This window comes from Ostrea edulis, chromosome 10, assembly GCF_947568905.1.
Source record: "Ostrea edulis chromosome 10, xbOstEdul1.1, whole genome shotgun sequence".
Taxonomy (NCBI): domain Eukaryota; kingdom Metazoa; phylum Mollusca; class Bivalvia; order Ostreida; family Ostreidae; genus Ostrea; species Ostrea edulis.
Window position 1 is genome coordinate 934,206 of NC_079173.1, and position 17,954 is coordinate 952,159.

The window sequence follows — 17,954 nt, forward strand, 5'->3', positions numbered from 1 at the left end:
GACTACCCATGGGATGAAGATGTTCCCTATCGATTTTGGGGTCAAAAGGTCAAAGGTCACGCGCACTGGACATCGAAGTATCAATATGGTTCGGTTTGTCATGCCATTTGATTTTTACACTCAGAAAAGAGGTAGTTTATACCTATTACCAACACCCTTTGGGAGATTGGGGTAAGCGGGGGGTATTCTTAGTGAGCATTGCTCACAGTACCTCTTGTTTATTTTGGACATTCTTTAAGAAACTTCACCATATTTGGGGGTAACTTTTACAAAAAATCTTAAGAATATCTATTTACATTATCGAGCAAATTTGTTATCCTATTTCGGTAAAGGGGATGTGTATACAATATATAGAAATAATTGGTAAGAAATTTATTGCAGCATATGTCATATGTGAGCATTTCAAAATGGTGTACTGTAGGTCTGATGCTGATTTCATCCTCTGTTTCAGTGTTTCAGGAGATTCAGCTCATCACTTCAAAGGGCTTTCACTCTGCTGTTCAGATGACAAATACAGTGTGACTTCATAGGGATGTGTAGTATGGCTGTAGAAGTTTTTGTGCCAAGTTTCATGAAAATCAAAGGTTTGTGTCTTTTATCAGGTCAAAGGTCAAAACTCGCATTAATCAACTTTTCAGACATTTTTGTATAGGAGGGAACTAATAATGATTAACGATGAAAATTTTAAGTCTAAAAAATTAATTTTGAATAATACCTGGGAGAAAAGTTATGAAAAAAGTGGGGGGAGGGGGGGGTACTGTTTTCAATACACAAACTGTTTGACCTGATTTATGCAAATGAGATTGGTCGTTAAAAAGTTGACGTAAGATTTGGCCTTGGACTAATGCATTTTCGTCAGTATTTCAACCAAACTTGGCACAAAGCATCCTTGGGTAAAGGGATTCAAGTTTGTTGAAATGAAGGGCCATGTCAGTGCTCCAAGTTGCGAGTAAAATGGTCGCATTTGCGACCAGAAAATCGATTTTGCGACTAGAGATTATAACTAAGTTGCATTTTTGCGAGTGGAGAAAAAGTGGGCATCTAATAAAATTTTATAATCGGGATCGGAAGTCTGAATAAATATTTTTCAGTCTCGGTCAAAGCAGCGTTTGAAAGCAATAAAGATGACGGGAAAACGAGGGTTAGAGCACTTTGGAGTTATTGGTAGTAAGAATTAGAAACCTCAGCGTAGTACATGTAACGAAGAAATTCGAGAACCACACAGCAAAAGTTCTGCATCTAAAATGACATAGCTGTGTCTAAAGAAAAATGCAAAAGTAAAGGAAGAACTTTAGTCCTGAAATGGCTACAGAAATTTTCGTGGTTGATGAGGGTTAGTTTGGGGCTACAATAGGGATCAAAGTTTTACATCCATATATATAAGGAAAATCTTTAGATATGGGTGAAGGTAACTCAGGTGAACGATGTGGCCCATGAGTCTCTTGTTAGCTTTGGTTCTTCCCGGCATGACCTGTGAAAGTTGTTTGTGTTTCTTGATTAACATTTTTATTCTCTCAGACAAATGACAGTGGGTTTTTTTTCAGAAGCCTGGTAGGAAGAATTTGCCGCTTGACCAGGATCATTGTCTGGGTCATCCGGTCAGTGGTTACCACCTGTACTTCAAGGTCACTCTCAGAGGAGTCCCCACAACATCCGTATTCCAGGTGATGCATCGAAATGCTTAAACCAAATGCCCAGGACTACAAAAGTGCTATTATTTAGTAAGTGTCCTTGTCTATTCTTTGTCACTAATTATACCCCCTGCAACAAGTTGTGGGGGGGGGGGTATACTGGAATCGGGTTGTCCGTCTGTCCGTCCGTCCGTCCGTCTGTCTGTCCGTTCGTCCGTCTGTAGACGCAATGGTTTCTGGGCTCTAAAGCAATATCTTTTCCACCTACCGTCACCATATCATATATATGGATTACCCATGGGATAAAGATGTTCCCTATTGATTTTAAGGTCAAAGGTCAAGTGCACTGGACAACGAAGTAGCAATATGGTTTCCGGGCTCTAGAGCGTTATCCTTTCCACCTACAGTCACCATATCATACATATGGACTACCCATGGGATGAAGATGTTCCCTATCGATTTTGGGGTCAAAAGGTCAAAGGTCAAGTGCACTGGACATCGAAGTAGCAATATGGTTTCTGGGCTCTAAAGTGTTATCCTTTCCACCTACAGTCACCATATCATACATATGGACTACCCATGGGATGAAGATGTTCCCTATCAATTTTGGGATCAAAAGGTCAAAGGTCAAGTGCACTGGACATCGAAGTAGCAATATGGTTTCCGGGCTCTAAAGCGTTATCCTTTCCACCTACAGTCACCATATCATACATATGGACTACCCATGGGATGAAGATGTTCCCTATCGATTTTGCCGTCAAAAGGTCAAAGGTCACGCGCACTGGACATCGAAGTAGCAATATGGTTCGGTTTGTCATGTCATTTGTTTTTTACACTCAGAAAAGAGGTAGTTTATACCTATTACCAACACCCTTTGGGAGATTGGGGTAAGCGGGGGGTATCCTTAGTGAGCGTTGCTCACAGTACCTCTTGTTTGATTTTCGAGAAGGTATACTTATCAAAGGAGTATACAGTTTGTGTTGCTGGCTGGAAGAACATCATACCCACCCTTGAGTACAAGGGATTATTATACCCCCCGCAACAAGTTGTGGGGGGGGGGGGGTATACTGGAATCGGGTTGTCCGTCCGTCCGTTCGTCTGTAGACGCAATGGTTTCCGGACTCTAAAGCATTATCCTTTCCACCTACCGTCACCATATCATACATATGGACTACCCATGGGATGAAGATGTTCCCTATCGATTTTGGGGTCAAAAGGTCAAAGGTCACGCGCACTGGACATCGAAGTAGCAATATGGTTTCCGGGCTCTAAAGCGTTATCCTTTCCACCTACCATCACCATATCATACATATGGACTACCCATGGGATGAAGATGTTCCCTATCGATTTTGGGGTCAAAAGGTCAAAGGTCAAGCACACTGGACATCGAAGTAGCAATATGGTTTCCGGGCTCTAAAGCGTTATCCTTTCCACCTACAGTCACCATATCATACATATGGACTACCCATGGGATGAAGATGTTCCCTATTGATTTTGGGGTCAAAAGATCAAAGGTCAAGCGCACTGGACATCGAAGTAGCAATATGGTTCGGTTTGTCATGCCATTTGTTTTTTACACTCAGAAAAGAGGTAGTTTATACCCATTACCAACACCCTTTGGGAGATTGGGGTAAGCGGGGGGAATTCTTAGTGAGCATTGCTCACAGTACCTCTTGTTGTACATGTCATCACTCACCCTCACGAGTACAGGGATTATTATACATGTCATCACTCACCCACTCCTGAGTACAGGGATTATTATACATGTCATCACTCACCCACTCCTGAGTACAGGGATTATTATACATGTCATCCCTCACCCACTCCTGAGTACAGGGATTATTATACATGTCATCACTCACCCACTCCTGAGTACAGGGATTATTATACATGTCATCACTCACCCACTCCTGAGTACAGGGATTATTATACATGTCATCACTCACCCTCACGAGTACAGGGGGTTATTGTACATGTCATCACTCACCCACCCTGAGCACAGGGGTTATTGTACATGTCGTCTACCCTCACCCATCCCCGAGTAAGGGGGGTTGTTGGGTGTTGAATCGCTTTCATCATGGGCGACATGTGAAGACTCATTTCTCCTAAGGGTCTTGACGTTCACCAGCTGGAAATATCTTTGACTCATATCAGCCTCATTTATTAAATTATCAGTTTTTGCCATAACGTATCGTTGAATTTTTGCAGTGACTTGTGTGATATGGAGAGTAGAAATGTCGGAGGATAGAAGAATTGTTCTCAGGCCATCATTACCTGCTGATGGAGAGTAAGAGTGTCGGAGGATAGAAGAATTGTTCTCAGTTCATCATTACCTGTTGGTGGAGAGTAGGAGTGTCGGAGGATAGAAGAGTTGTTCTCAGTTCATCATTACCTGCTGGTGGAGAGTAGAAGTGTCATAGGATAGAAGAATTGTTCTCAGTTCATCATTACCTGCTGGTTGAGGCTGAACACTTTGATAGACATACTGAAAGAAGAGTCGGAGAAGTATTCGATTTTCTCATATTGTTACAACTCCTACAGTTATCTCCCTCAGACTAAATAAATCATGTTTGTAATTATTATTACAACCTATCATTTGGGTCTAATGCTGTCTGACGTGTTTCATACCGATTGTTAGGCCCTTCTTGGCACACTGATTTTGACTATGGATAACTCTGTTTGCCTGATCAGGATATAGGACTCACGGCGGGTGTGACCGTCGACAGGGGATGCATCGTCTGTGTCCGTAGTTGAATGTCGTCTTTCGACTGTTAACAATTGACCATTTTAACCTCTTCTTGATAACTGACTTTCAATTCTTTTCAAACTGGATTTGAAGCATCTTGGGAACAAGAGGGACACAAATTCTAAATTTCAGGACTTGTGACCTCCTAAGGGGGGGGGGGGCAAAATCAACCAAAAATTTACTGATTTAAACGAAATCTTCATTACAGCCTCACATTTAGTTACAAAATTCATGATTCTGGGGAGATATGTTTTGGTAACAGAGTGGGACCAAATTGGTTTTTGTTCACCTGAGCCAAAGGCTCATGTGAAATTTTCTGATCACATTTTATCAATCATACGTCTGTCTGACCATCCGTAATTTTTTTCATCTTCTCCAAAACCACTGAGTCAGTTTCAACCAAACTTGTCACAAAGCCTCTTTGCCTGGATTTAAGATCAAACCAAGAAACATGTCCACTTGAAGGTGAAATAATCAAGAAAAGGCAAAACTGGGGTGGGGTCGTCTAAAAATCTTATTCTTAAGAAAATTTGAGGCAAATAAGTTGAAATATGCATGAACGTTTCCTGACATAGAGTAGATTCAAGTTTGTTCACATTGTGAGTAGGATGAGGCCTCAATATGGGGTCAAAGGTTAATGATTCCTGGTCATTCCAGAACTTATTGACACTTTGTTTTTTCAGCTTCCTGGGTCTCAAGAGATGATGACAGCCTGACCACAGGAACACTTCCTTCCTCCTACAAGCAGAAAGAGGCTGTCTTACCATCTGATTCATTTCTGGAAATAGTCTTCCAAATAGAGCGGGTAAAATTCTTCCTTTTCACTAAACTTAAGCTATATAGTTTTGATAAATCCGGTATAAGCTGATGTGAAATTTATTATCTCTCCTTCCCATCCACCCCTTTTTCTGTAAACTATACGTATTTCTTGTTTACTCAGGTGACCTATAATAATTGGTCTGTGTCCTTTGTCGTGTGTTAATAATCGAATATTTTTAACTTCTTGATAACTACCATTCAAATTCTTCTCAAATTTCATTCCAAGCATCTTTTGGACAAGGGGGACATCATTTGTAAATTTCAGGATTCCTGAACCCTTCTCTAGAACCACAGGACCCAATTTCAACTTAGAACAGACCATACTTGGATGAAGGGATCCATGATTGTTCAATTATAGGGCTTCAACCCATTCCAAGGGAGATAACAAAGAAATGGCAAAAATAGGATTGAGTCGTTTTCGAATCTTTACAAGAAGCACTGTTTTACATAGGGATATATGGGGAAATCTTTGAAAATCTTTTCTCAAAAACAAAAAACAAAACAGTAGGACAATATATGATATACAATCATTCTAAAGTTGGTAGGGTGGGGTCACAATAGGGGATCAACATTTAGGGCACTTGAAATTAATTATCTGGTTCTCAGGCCAATTTTCTCAAAACCAGATGAGGGAGGGAGGCATTTTGTTTTCATTTCTATTGGGCATGAAATAGGTGATGGAGGCTTTTTTGAAATCTGAAACTTGTTGGAAAAGAAACTTTAAACATAAAAGTTCTCTGACACCTACACTTTGTTGTTCGGTGATTAAAGCTTTATACATACTTCAGACATACAGATTCAGCAAATATGGATGTTTACATGAATCTTACATTAAAAGTTCATCTAATGCAATTCTTTTGTGAAGTAAATTAAAATTTAAACTGTAACAAACTTGAAAAAACATCACACAGGTCCTGTTTACATAACTAAGAATTGAGAGTGCTGTATCTCATTTAAAACTCAAAAACTGATCATCCAAAGTTTTACTGACCATTAGAAATACCCCAGTTAAACATAATAAATATTACAAATGACAAAATAAGATTAGAAATGTTTAGTCCAAATCATGTGTATGCCCCTTTAAGCATAATATAGTGGTGTTACTTAGTCAATTTGTGATTAATGTACGAATAAATTTTACAGGGTATTGGTCACTGGAAGAGTCTGGCTGATTGACGAGGAATTGTCCTGAGACTGTGACATATTGTAGAGTAGCGGTCACCAGAGATGTAAGGCTGATTGATGAGGGTTCTTTTCCTGAGACTCTGTAAAAATATCAGGTTTGTTAATGGCATTATGTACAATGTGCCATATTTTGTCTCCACCATGAACTGGTCATGGAGCAGGGGCATTCGTGTTTCTCCAAAATATCTACCGATGTATTTTAGCTCACCTGTCTGAGTCAGAGGCTCAAGTGGGCGTTTCGGATCAAAACTCCCCATTGTCTGTCATTGTCACTGTCGTTGTAAACTTTTCATCATTTTCATAATATCCAGAACCACTCAGCAGATTTAATCCAAACCTAACACAAATCATCCTTGGGCAAATGGGATTCTAGTTTGTTCAAATAAAGGGCCATGTCCCCATTAAAAGGAGATGGTTACAAAAATGCAAAAATAGGGTTTGGTCATTTACAAATCTTCTCAATAGCCACTGAGCCAGAAAAGCTCAAATTTATATGGATCCGAAGCTTCCTGACATAGAGCAGATTGAAGTTTATTCAAATAATGGCCCTAGGGGATGGGTGGGGCCACAATAGGGAAGCAAATTTTTATATGCAAATTTATAGAAAAAATCTTCAAAAACCTTTATAGGTTACTCAGTTGACCAGAGTATTGCAACTGGTGTCCGTCCGTCGTGCGTGAACAATTGAACATTTTTAACTTCTTAATAACTACCAGTCCAATTCTTTTCAAATATAGTATAAAGCATCATAGGGACAAGGTGGACATAAATTGTAAATTTCAGGGCTCCAGCACCCCTGGGGCCCTAGGGGCGGGGCAAAACTTGTTTCATAGTGTTTATGTGTAAAACACTTAAATTGCATCTTCATTTATGCTATTGATAATAAATTGAAAGTAAAAAGATATTTAGAAGTAACAAGTAGTCCTTTACCAAAATTGTAAATTTGTTAACCCCAGGTTTAGGAGTTTTAAGTATCAGGGTGGGGCCAAAATGGTCAGTTATTAAGTGTGTGAACAATAGACATTTTTAACTTCTTGATTAATATCATTCCAATTCTTTTCAAATTTGGTATGAAACATATTTGGAACAAAGGGAACATAATTTGTAAATTTCAGGATTCCTGCACCCCTGGTGCTTTAGGGACAGGGCAAAAACTGCCCCAAAATGACTAATTTTAAAAAATATTCTTCTCAAGAGCCACACACATGTGTAAAACTTATACGGTACCAATTTTGATGCACCAGATGCATCCGTATTTTCAACGAAGTACTTAGGTACTGGGCTTTAAGAACAACTAAATGCATAGTGATATAGAGCAGGAAGACCTCTACCAAAATTATAAATTTCATGATCCCCGGGGTAGGGTTTCTGACTCCAGGGCGGGTTAAACTTGTTATATAGTTGTTATATAGTTTTTAAGTGTAAAACACTTAAAAAAAACATTTAATTTAGTGCTTTTGGTACGAAATTGAAACTAAATGGGTGGAGCTGGTAGTCTTTTACGAAAATTGTAAATTTGATTTTCCCCAGAGTAAGGGTTTTGAGGCCAAACTTGGTATATAATATTTATGTATAAGTTTGCTGATACTGTATAAAATCTAAATGCATACTTAGGAATAGCAGAAAAGGATGTACAAAAAATGGTGAAATTCACAACCCAGGGTTATGATGTTAGGATGAGTCCAAAGTAGTCATATATTTTTATGTTTTAATATTAACACACCTATTATTTAAAACCTTTCTTCAGTGTATGCACTTTTGAGGGCAGTGAAGTTTTAAGAACACATCTTATTGTATACTATTGCTGAACATTAGAATTTAGCTTAGATATTCAGAACAGGAATCTTTTTCTAGATTTCATAGCCCATGGAAGTAGTGATACTTTTCCCACTAGTATCCAGGTGACCGATAAGGCCTGTGGGCCTCTTGTTCTCAATAGCCAGAAAAGTGAAAATTCATATGGCAGTTTCCTGACATGGTGCAGATTAAAGTTTAATAAAATCTTTATCACCAAGCTACCAATGATTCAGCATAATCATTTGATTAACTTTCTGCATTATGTGTAAATTTTTTGACACATCCTTCGTCTGTTTGTAGAATTTGGTGTGAAGTGATTGGTTGTACAGAAATTTCAAGTTCTCCCAGATCCAGGGAAACATGAGGTTAGTCAGTGGGACATTAGCATACAGTTAAAGTATATTCTGACTATCTGACCAAGCCCCAGCATAGTGGAGGCAGTATGAGTCAATTATGTTACTTTGATAAGTGACAGATGTGTGTTTCTGTGCCCCACAAGCGGGGACATTTGTCTCGTATAGACTGTAGCACAGCTCAATGGTCCATGCATATTTGTAGACAGGCTTATATCCTACGTTCAGAGAAAGCAATGGAACAGATTGAAATTTGACCCCAGGGTCCCAGAATCTCTAGTCAGGTGTTCTAACAACAGAGTGATCTGGAAGCCATCTCACAACCAAGTAAAAGTGCTAATTGTTCAAGATAATTCATCATTAGAAAATAGAAAAATAAACCAAGTGTAGCATATCCATACGGAATAACTAGTAAATACTGTGGTACATGTCAGGGGTTTGTCTATATAAATCATACATAATAACTAGTGAATACTGTGGTACATGTCGGGGTTTTGTCTATATAAATCATACATAATAACTAGTGAATACTGTGGTACATGTCGGGGTTTTGTCTATATAAATCATACATAATAACTAGTAAATACTGTGGTACATGTCGGGGTTTTGTCTATATAAATCATACAGAATAAGTAGTAAATACTGTGGTACATGTCGGGGGTTTGTCTATATAAATCATACAGAATAACTAGTAAATACTGTGGTACATGTCGGGGGTTTGTCTATATAAATCATACAGAATAACTAGTAAATACTGTGGTAAATCCCTTTCAGAATCTTTTGTCTCGTATTGAAATGTCACCATCGGTAGGTGAAGTACACAAAATGCTTAGCGCCCAGTGTCATAGCAGTGAGGTTTATTTAACGTACGAACATCTGCTGCGACACAGGACCTCTGTGACATATAGAACGTCTGCTGCGACACAGGACCTCTGTGACATATCGAACGTCTGCTGCAACACAGGACCTCTGTGACATATCGAACGTCTGCTGTGACACAGGACCTCTGTGACATATCGAACGTCTGCTGTGACACAGGACCTCTGTGACGTATTCAACGTCTGCTGCGACACAGGACCTCTGTGACATATTCAACGTCTGCTGTGACACAGGACCTCTGTGACGTATTCAACGTCTGCTGTGACACAGGACCTCTGTGACGTATCCAACGTCTGCTGCGACACAGGACCTCTGTGACGTATGGAACGTCTGCTGTGACACAGGACCTCTGTGACATATGGAACGTCTGCTGCGACACATGACCTCTATGACACATCGAACGTCTGCTGTGACACAGGACCTCTGTGAGGTATTCAATGTCTGCTGTGACACAGGACCTCTGTGACGTATGGAACGTCTGCTGCGACACAGGACCTCTGTGACATATGGAACGTCTGCTGCGACACAGGACCTCTGTGACATATGGAACGTCTGCTGTGACACAGGACCTCTGTGACGTATTCAACGTCTGCTGTGACACAGGACCTCTGTGACGTATGGAACGTCTGCTGTGACACAGGACCTCTGTGACGTATTCAACGTCTGCTGTGACACAGGACCTCTGTGACGTATGGAACGTCTGCTGCGACACAGGACCTCTGTGACATATGGAACATTATCTGTTACATAGCCTCACTTCTAAGTGCGGCGTGTTTGACTACCAATGTTTACATCTTAGGTTTTGCATCTTTGGTTTGACGTGGCATGAAGGCATCTCAAACTTCCATCCTCTCAGTTATATAGTGAACAATCTACCACTGAGCCACCATGACCAGTTTATCTGAGACCCCTGTGTTACTAGTCAGGTGTTCTAACCACTGAGCTATCCAGACCGATATTCATGGATCATATGGAAATCCGCTTCATGGATAGCTCAGTTAGAGCACCTGTTTAGTAATACAAGGGTCTCGATAGACTGGTCATGATAGCTCAGTTAGAGCACCTGTCTAGTAATACAAGGGTCTCGATAGACTGGTCATGATAGGTCAGTTAGAGCACCTGTCTAGTAATACAAGGGTCTCGATAGACTGGTCATGGTAGCTCAGTGATTACAACACCTGACTAGTTGTATAGGGGTCTTGGATTCAGTTCTAAATCAAACCAGTTTATCTGAGACCCCTGTGTTACTAGTCAGGTGTTCTAACCACTGAGCCACCATGACCAGTTTATCTGAAACACCTGTTACTATTCAGGTGTTCTAACCACTGAGCCACCATGACCAGTTTATCTGAGACCCCTGTGTTCTAACCACTGAGCTATCCAGACCGATATTCATGGATCATATGGAAATCCGCTTCATGGATAGCTCAGTTAGAGCACCTGTCTAGTAATACAAGGGTCTCGATAAACTGGTCATGATGACTCGGTGGTTACAACACCTGTCTAGTAATACACGGGTCTCGATAGACTGGTCATGATAGGTCAGTTAGAGCACCTGTCTAGTAATACAAGGGTCTCGATAGACTGGTCATGATAGGTCAGTTAGAGCACCTGTCTAGTAATACAAGGGTCTCGATAGACTGGTCATGGTAGCTCAGTGATTACAACACTTGACTAGTTGTATAGGGGTCTTGGATTCAATTCTAAATCAAACTAAATACACAATGTAATAGACTGGACTCTAGTTCTGAATTACAAACAGTTCGGTTTGATATGAATACACTTTGTCTGTGTTGATTTTGTAGGACTGTGGAGTGTCGTGATGTTATTGATGGTCAACAGAAGACTGTGACCTTGAATCTGAAGATATGTGATGAAGACTGGACGTTTGGGGTCACTCTCTGTTACAGTACTACAAATCTAAGTAAGTACTCAGTAATAATGTAAGACTGAACTCTGTATCATGTTTATCTAATATATACATTGAAAATTATAACACAATCATATTGAAATACATAATTAACAAAAAGAAAAATGTTCAATTAGTAGTTTATCACACTAAAACAAGGACATCCAAATAATATGTAAGTGTTGTGGATGTACTATAATTCATGGCTACACACAAAATACTAACAAAATAAAAACTCTAAGTACTTCACAATTATTCATGTTTCTTTAAAAGATTTGATAAGATAGAGATAAGTAGTAACACAGTCAAATTAGTCCACAAAAGATTGTATATAGATAACTAGTAACACAGTCAAATTAGTCCACCAAAGATTGTATATAAATAACTAGTAACACAGTCAAATTAGTCCACAAAAGATTGTATATAGATAACTAGTAACATAGTCAAATTAGTCCACAAAAGATTGTAGATAGATAACTAGTAACACAGTCAAATTAGTCCACAAAAGATTGTATATAGATAACTAGTAACACAGTCAAATTAGTCCACAAAAGACTGTATATAGATAACTAGTAACACAGTCAAATCAGTCCACAAAAGATTGTATATAGATAACTAGTAACACAGTCAAATTAGTCCACAAAAGATTGTATATAGATAACTAGTAACACAGTCAAATTAGTCCACAAAAGATTGTATATAGATAACTAGTAACACAGTCAAATTAGTCCACCAAAGATTGTAGATAGATAACTAGTAACACAGTCAAATTAGTCCACAAAAGATTGTATATAGATAACTAGTAACACAGTCAAATCAGTCCACAAAAGATCGTAAATAAATAGATAATTAACTAGTAACACATTTGGATCAGTAATTAGTATACTAAGATTAATGTTGTTTTACTAAACACAATACAGGTTTTACTAAACACCAGTGAATGACTTATTTTCAGTAAACTTGCTAGCAGAAGTACATGTTAATTACACATCACAAACAAGGGGCTGTAATTAACACAGGGCTGTAATTAACACAGGGTTGTAATTAACAAGTGATGCAATTAACATGATGTTGTAATTAACACACTGTAAAGATATGTAATGAACATGTTTCAGACATGTAATTAACACTGTGTAGAGCTGTGTAATTAACACTGTGTTGGTAGATGTAATTAACACTGTAGAGCTGTGTAATTAACACTGTTTATAGATATTGGATTTTCTTCACTTTAGCAGTGTGATACTCAGCCACAAAGAGGTTGTCTTTGATGTCCACACATAAACCCCATGGAGTGTATAAATAACAGTGAATGTAACGGAGGAACTGTCCGTCCTGATCTAGGATGTCGATACGGTGATTGTGACTGTCTGCTGTCAGGATGTGACTCTGGCTGTCTGTAGTGATGCCGACTGGATTAAATGATTGCTTGGTATAAGAGGGATGACCAGTGTATCTAAATCGGAGTTTTCCTGACTGATTGACCACCACTACTGCTCTAGCTCCACAGTCAGCCACACAGATATCCAGGTTCTTGTTCTCACTGAGGTATTTATAGTAACCATCAGATTTATAGAGAGGACGACCCTGATCATCAAACTGAATGCTTTGTTTCTCTGTGGAGCCGGAGTAACGCACGACTTTGGATTGTTTGTAATCATCACTGTCCATGGTAACCAGGAGGTCGTTACCCGCGGTACTGCAGACAAAGCGAGGTCTCCACCCCTGTAGTGTGATCACGGTCTGTATCTGTTTATTCTTAATTAAGTTTATAGTGTTATCATCATAGTCAGTATAAACAAGATCTCCGTCCCGTGTCACTGCTATGTCCCGCGGTACGTACCCTGACTTGGTTTGTATTGATGTCAGTAGTTCACTCTGGAGGTTGAGCAGCTTCATGGTGTTGTTATTCCCGCATGTCCAGACTTGATCTTCACTCAGACAGCTAACACTGAATAGTCTGTTATACCCAGTGTCTATGGTGGCGGTGACGCGCGGCTCATCAAGCAGTGGTTTGACTGGAGGAGACGATACAGCTTCTGCTGACTTGATTGTGTCGCCATGTTCTGTGTTAATGGATAATGGCGGCAGAGAACCAAACATTTCATTGAGCTGATCTTTGTTTATTTTCGGAGCAGACAAACTGGGTACTGTAACTCGGACTTTAGGCGGTGATGTTCTAAATTCGGAATTCCTAGATTTGTAAGTAGAGGTTAAGGAAACGTCATTTGATTTTAGCATTGATTTCAAGTCGGACATGATCTGTTTGAGTTCCGCCATTTTCTGTGTGATTTCTTCTGTATTTTTATTCAGGGTAGATAGGTGTTTGATTTTCATCTCCTGAATGTCGGATTTCCGCTGGTTGACAATGGCGGTGATCTCCCGGTGTAAGGCTTCTCCATGTTGATCGGCATCTGTCGTCAGTTTCCCGTAATTCGCTTCTAACTCGGCTTTTTCAGTTTGCACACCGGACGCCATTTCTTCATATCGCGGGTAAATTCTGGTCTCGAGTTCGTCCAGATCTTTCTGTAAACTTTCTGTTTTAGCGTTGAGTTTTTCCAGAATATCTGATATATCGTGCCCTTCATGTTTACTTGAGGAGACGCAGGTAGAACAGACAGGAATGTCACATTTCTCACAGTAATTTTTACAGAGTTCGCCGGCGTGGTCTGGACATGTTGAGTAGTTAAGAGATTTTCTGTATTTATAGAGCACGACTTTGTGTCTTATAGACGAATCCGAGAGGTGCTTCCCAACACAGGTCTGGCATAGATTTATATCACAACGTTCACAGTGACTCTGTAGGTGGGCAGTTTTACAGAGGTCACACAATAGGATAATCTGGGCTCTGCGGAACGGGTCCATTTCTGATGTCCGGGGTCACATGAGGAGTTCACTGTTAATTAAATTAGGGAATCTTAATTAAAGAGTTTGACTTATTGAAACACATGACCAGCTAAAATCACAGTATGTTGTATAAACTGCCATTATTTATATCAGAGACGTCTATACATTTTGAATAAACCCCACCCCACCCCCACCCCCACCCCACCCTCTTCAGAGTTATGTGAAATTATTTTAAAAATGAGCAGATCTATCTTATTAATCACACAAATATGGATATTAAGTTTGTCTCACCTGAAAATCCAACATGGCCTCCCTGTTATATCGACCTTCCGTCTAGTCCTGTGATTAAATATTTGTGCGGTGCGTCAGCCTGTATACAATATCTATTTAAATAGAGTTTTAAAGTTTGTTTTGACCTAGATCATACTGGGTAGCGATGCCAACATTGACGTCAGAAGATAGAATTGTTTCAATGTATGTATAAATACCTTCATTATAGTCCGTGTAGAAAAATACTTCGCAATATCAATTGTTCCTCTGTGGGGGGGGGGGGGTGTCATATAGTAATCATTACTACTGTCTCAGTTTGGACAGTTTTATATAGGGACAACACCTGATTTAGGTGAAGTACTTATGGACGTAACATTGAGGGTTTTTTTTTACCGTGCCAAAGACTAGTTTGCATTGAGGGTTGTTTATCGTGCCAAAGACTAGTTTGCATTGGGGGTTGTTTATCGTGCCAAAGACTAGTTTGCATTGAGGGTTGTTTATCGTGCCAAAGACTAATTTACATTGAGGGTTGTTTATCGTGCCAAAGACTAGTTTGCATTGAGGGTTGTTTATCGTGCCAAAGACTAGTTTGCATTGAGGGTTGTTTATCGTGACAAAGACTAGTTTACATTGAGGGTTGTTTATCGTGCCAAAGACTAGTTTGCATTGAGGGTTGTTTATCGTGACAAAGACTGGTTTGCATTGAGGGTTGTTTATCGTGACAAAGACTAGTTTACATTGAGGGTTGTTTATCGTGCCAAAGACTAGTTTGCATTGAGGGTTGTTTATCGTGCCAAAGACTAGTTTGCATTGAGGGTTGTTTATCGTGCCAAAGACTGGTTTGCATTGAGGGTTGTTTATCGTGCCAAAGACTAGTTTGCATTGAGGGTTGTTTATGTGACAAAGACTGGTTTGCGTTGAGGGTTGTTTATCGTGCCAAAGACTAGTTTGCATTGAGGGTTGTTTATCGTGCCAAAGACTAGTTTACATTGAGGGTTGTTTATCGTGCCAAAGACTAGTTTGCATTGAGGGTTGTTTATCGTGACAAAGACTGGTTTGCATTGAGGGTTGTTTATCGTGACAAAGACTAGTTTACATTGAGGGTTGTTTATCGTGCCAAAGACTAGTTTGCATTGAGGGTTGTTTATCGTGCCAAAGACTAGTTTGCATTGAGGGTTGTTTATCGTGCCAAAGACTGGTTTGCATTGAGGGTTGTTTATCGTGCCAAAGACTAGTTTGCATTGAGGGTTGTTTATGTGACAAAGACTGGTTTGCGTTGAGGGTTGTTTATCGTGCCAAAGACTAGTTTGCATTGAGGGTTGTTTATCGTGCCAAAGACTAGTTTACATTGAGGGTTGTTTATCGTGCCAAAGACTAGTTTGCATTGAGGGTTGTTTATCGTGACAAAGACTGGTTTGCATTGAGGGTTGTTTATCGTGACAAAGACTAGTTTACATTGAGGGTTGTTTATCGTGCCAAAGACTAGTTTGCATTGAGGGTTGTTTATCGTGCCAAAGACTAGTTTGCATTGAGGGTTGTTTATCGTGCCAAAGACTGGTTTGCATTGAGGGTTGTTTATCGTGCCAAAGACTAGTTTGCATTGAGGGTTGTTTATGTGACAAAGACTGGTTTGCGTTGAGGGTTGTTTATCGTGCCAAAGACTATGCTGGCGCGACGTTGTAAATTTCTTCTCGCTATTATCCAGTGTAAAATTCCAAACAAACTTACATGTATGTGAGTGACGTGTGACTTTCACAGAAATAAACAAAGTCCCATTGAGCGCTTAGTTAAGGAACAATCACTACCTATATATTAAGCAGAATTTTATAAACTTTTCTGTATACTGACAATGAACTTAACACGGCAAGAAGAAATTTAGACTTTTGTGTATACTGACATTAAACTTAACACGCTCGGGAGAATTTTACAAACTTTTGTGTATACTGACAATAAACTGAACACGCTAATCAGAATTTTACAGACTTTAGGAGATTTTCGCATGTGTAGAGCTATAATACATTGGATTAAATGCTGTCTGACTTGTTTTATACCGGTTGTTAGGCCGTTCTTGGCGCACTAATTTTGACTACGTATAACTCCGGGATATGAGGCTGACGGCGGGTGTGACCGGTCAACAGGGGATGCTTACTCCTCCTAGGTACCTGATTCCATCTCAGGTATACCCAGGGATCCGTGTTTTCACATCTCTCTATTTTCAATTTTATATTGCTTGTATAGTAGTTATGAGATTGATCACTGTTCATTGTCTTCACCTTTCACCTAGTTTTGGTTGTGTAGGGGGAGGGGGGGGGGGGGGTATATTGTGTAGGCGTCCCTCGAGAGAATTTTTCAAGCGTATAGTATAGAAATATTACCATTGCCGACAAAGGGCTGCAGAATTTGGGCCTATGCTCGGAGCTTATGGCCTTTGACAAGGGAGGGATCTTTGCTGTGACACGGGGCCTCAGTTTTTCCGGTCATATCCGAATGACCGCTTCATTTAATCACCTCTTACGATAAGCAAGGGGCACTAGGGATTTATTCTATCTAGGATTCTCACTTGGGGGTTGAGGGGGGGGGGGTGAAATGATATGCGACTTTGATTTCGGAAATGTAAACATAAAGCTTATAAAAAATGATTGGAAACCATATATCCGGGATTGAAGTGTTCCTGTCATTTTAATGGCACACAAAAATTGCTTTAAAATTCCACAATTTGAATCCACACGCCACCTATTATTTTTGTTATCAGTGAATCAGATTACATTGCTTATTGAAATAATTGTCTTACATGTACCAGAGGGCTCGTCACTCAAGCTTTCACTTACATATCATCCATTCCCTGTAAATAGAAAGCTTACCTGTGTACAGATAAACAATAGGTAAATTACCTGTGTATGTTTGAAGTGTGAGTGAAGCGTGTATCAGGCGCCCTCTAGTGAGGAAATGACATGAAATACGTTACATGTCTTTGTATTAATACTCTGTTTTCTGTTGTAGGTTGAGTTGAGTGGAACAATGAACCTCCAGATATCTATGTACATTTACACGTGTAGGATTAAACTTCTGTTGCACTCGCGCATGCGAGCTTATCCTATATTGCGTGTTTGCGTTTTATTTCATAAATAGTTTAGGAATATATTGTCCGCTCAATATCTTGAGAAGCCTTTGCTTGACAGACATTAAACCTGGTACACTGGTACATCTTCAGGAGAAGACGACCCTATTTGATTTTGAGGCCATGCGGTCAAAGGTTAAGGGTCAAACTGGACATAGGAATATACTGTCAGCTCAATTTCTGGAGAATCCTTTGATTGACAGACATCAGATTTAGTACACTGGTATATCTTCAGGAGAAGGTGACCTGTATTGATTTTGAGGTCACATGGTGAAACTGGACACAGTAATATACTGACCACTTAATATCTTGAGAACCCTTTGCTTGACAGACATCAAACTTAGTATACTGGTACATCTTCAGGAGAAGATTACCCCTATTGATTTTGAGATCACAAGGTCAA

General features: G+C 39.7%; 2 protein-coding genes across 5 annotated transcripts in view; one reads left to right on the forward strand and one right to left on the reverse strand.

The window, feature by feature from the left end:
- Nucleotides 1–17,532, forward strand: part of LOC130050842 (uncharacterized) — a 152,972-nt gene extending 135,440 nt beyond the window's left edge. For 2 of the 4 annotated variants that reach the window (XR_008799134.1, XR_008799133.1), the window contains exons 3-11: nucleotides 452–584; nucleotides 1,545–1,721; nucleotides 3,840–4,136; nucleotides 5,061–5,182; nucleotides 6,340–6,476; nucleotides 8,479–8,543; nucleotides 11,216–11,334; nucleotides 12,552–13,057; nucleotides 17,434–17,532. The gene's annotated coding sequence lies outside the window, so the exon portion shown is untranslated. The remainder of the gene's footprint in view (nucleotides 1–451; nucleotides 585–1,544; nucleotides 1,722–3,839; nucleotides 4,137–5,060; nucleotides 5,183–6,339; nucleotides 6,477–8,478; nucleotides 8,544–11,215; nucleotides 11,335–12,551; nucleotides 13,058–17,433) is intronic. The other 2 variants (XR_008799131.1, XR_008799132.1) reach the window with 2 other exon arrangements.
- Nucleotides 11,366–14,544, reverse strand: LOC125663407 (E3 ubiquitin-protein ligase TRIM36-like). The gene is made up of 2 exons (XM_056151615.1): nucleotides 14,455–14,544; nucleotides 11,366–14,212 (listed from the first exon to the last, which is right to left on the reverse strand). Exon 2 carries the CDS (start codon nucleotides 14,179–14,181, stop codon nucleotides 12,523–12,525), a length of 1,659 nt encoding a protein of 552 aa, XP_056007590.1. The 5' UTR covers nucleotides 14,182–14,212; nucleotides 14,455–14,544; the 3' UTR covers nucleotides 11,366–12,522.
- Nucleotides 17,533–17,954: the final 422 nt, after the last annotated feature.

Excerpts from the sequence above, each read along its gene's own strand:
- LOC125663407 (XM_056151615.1), bottom strand. The coding sequence starts at position 14,181 with ATGGACCCGTTCCGCAGAGCCCAGATTATCCTATTGTGTGACCTCTGT.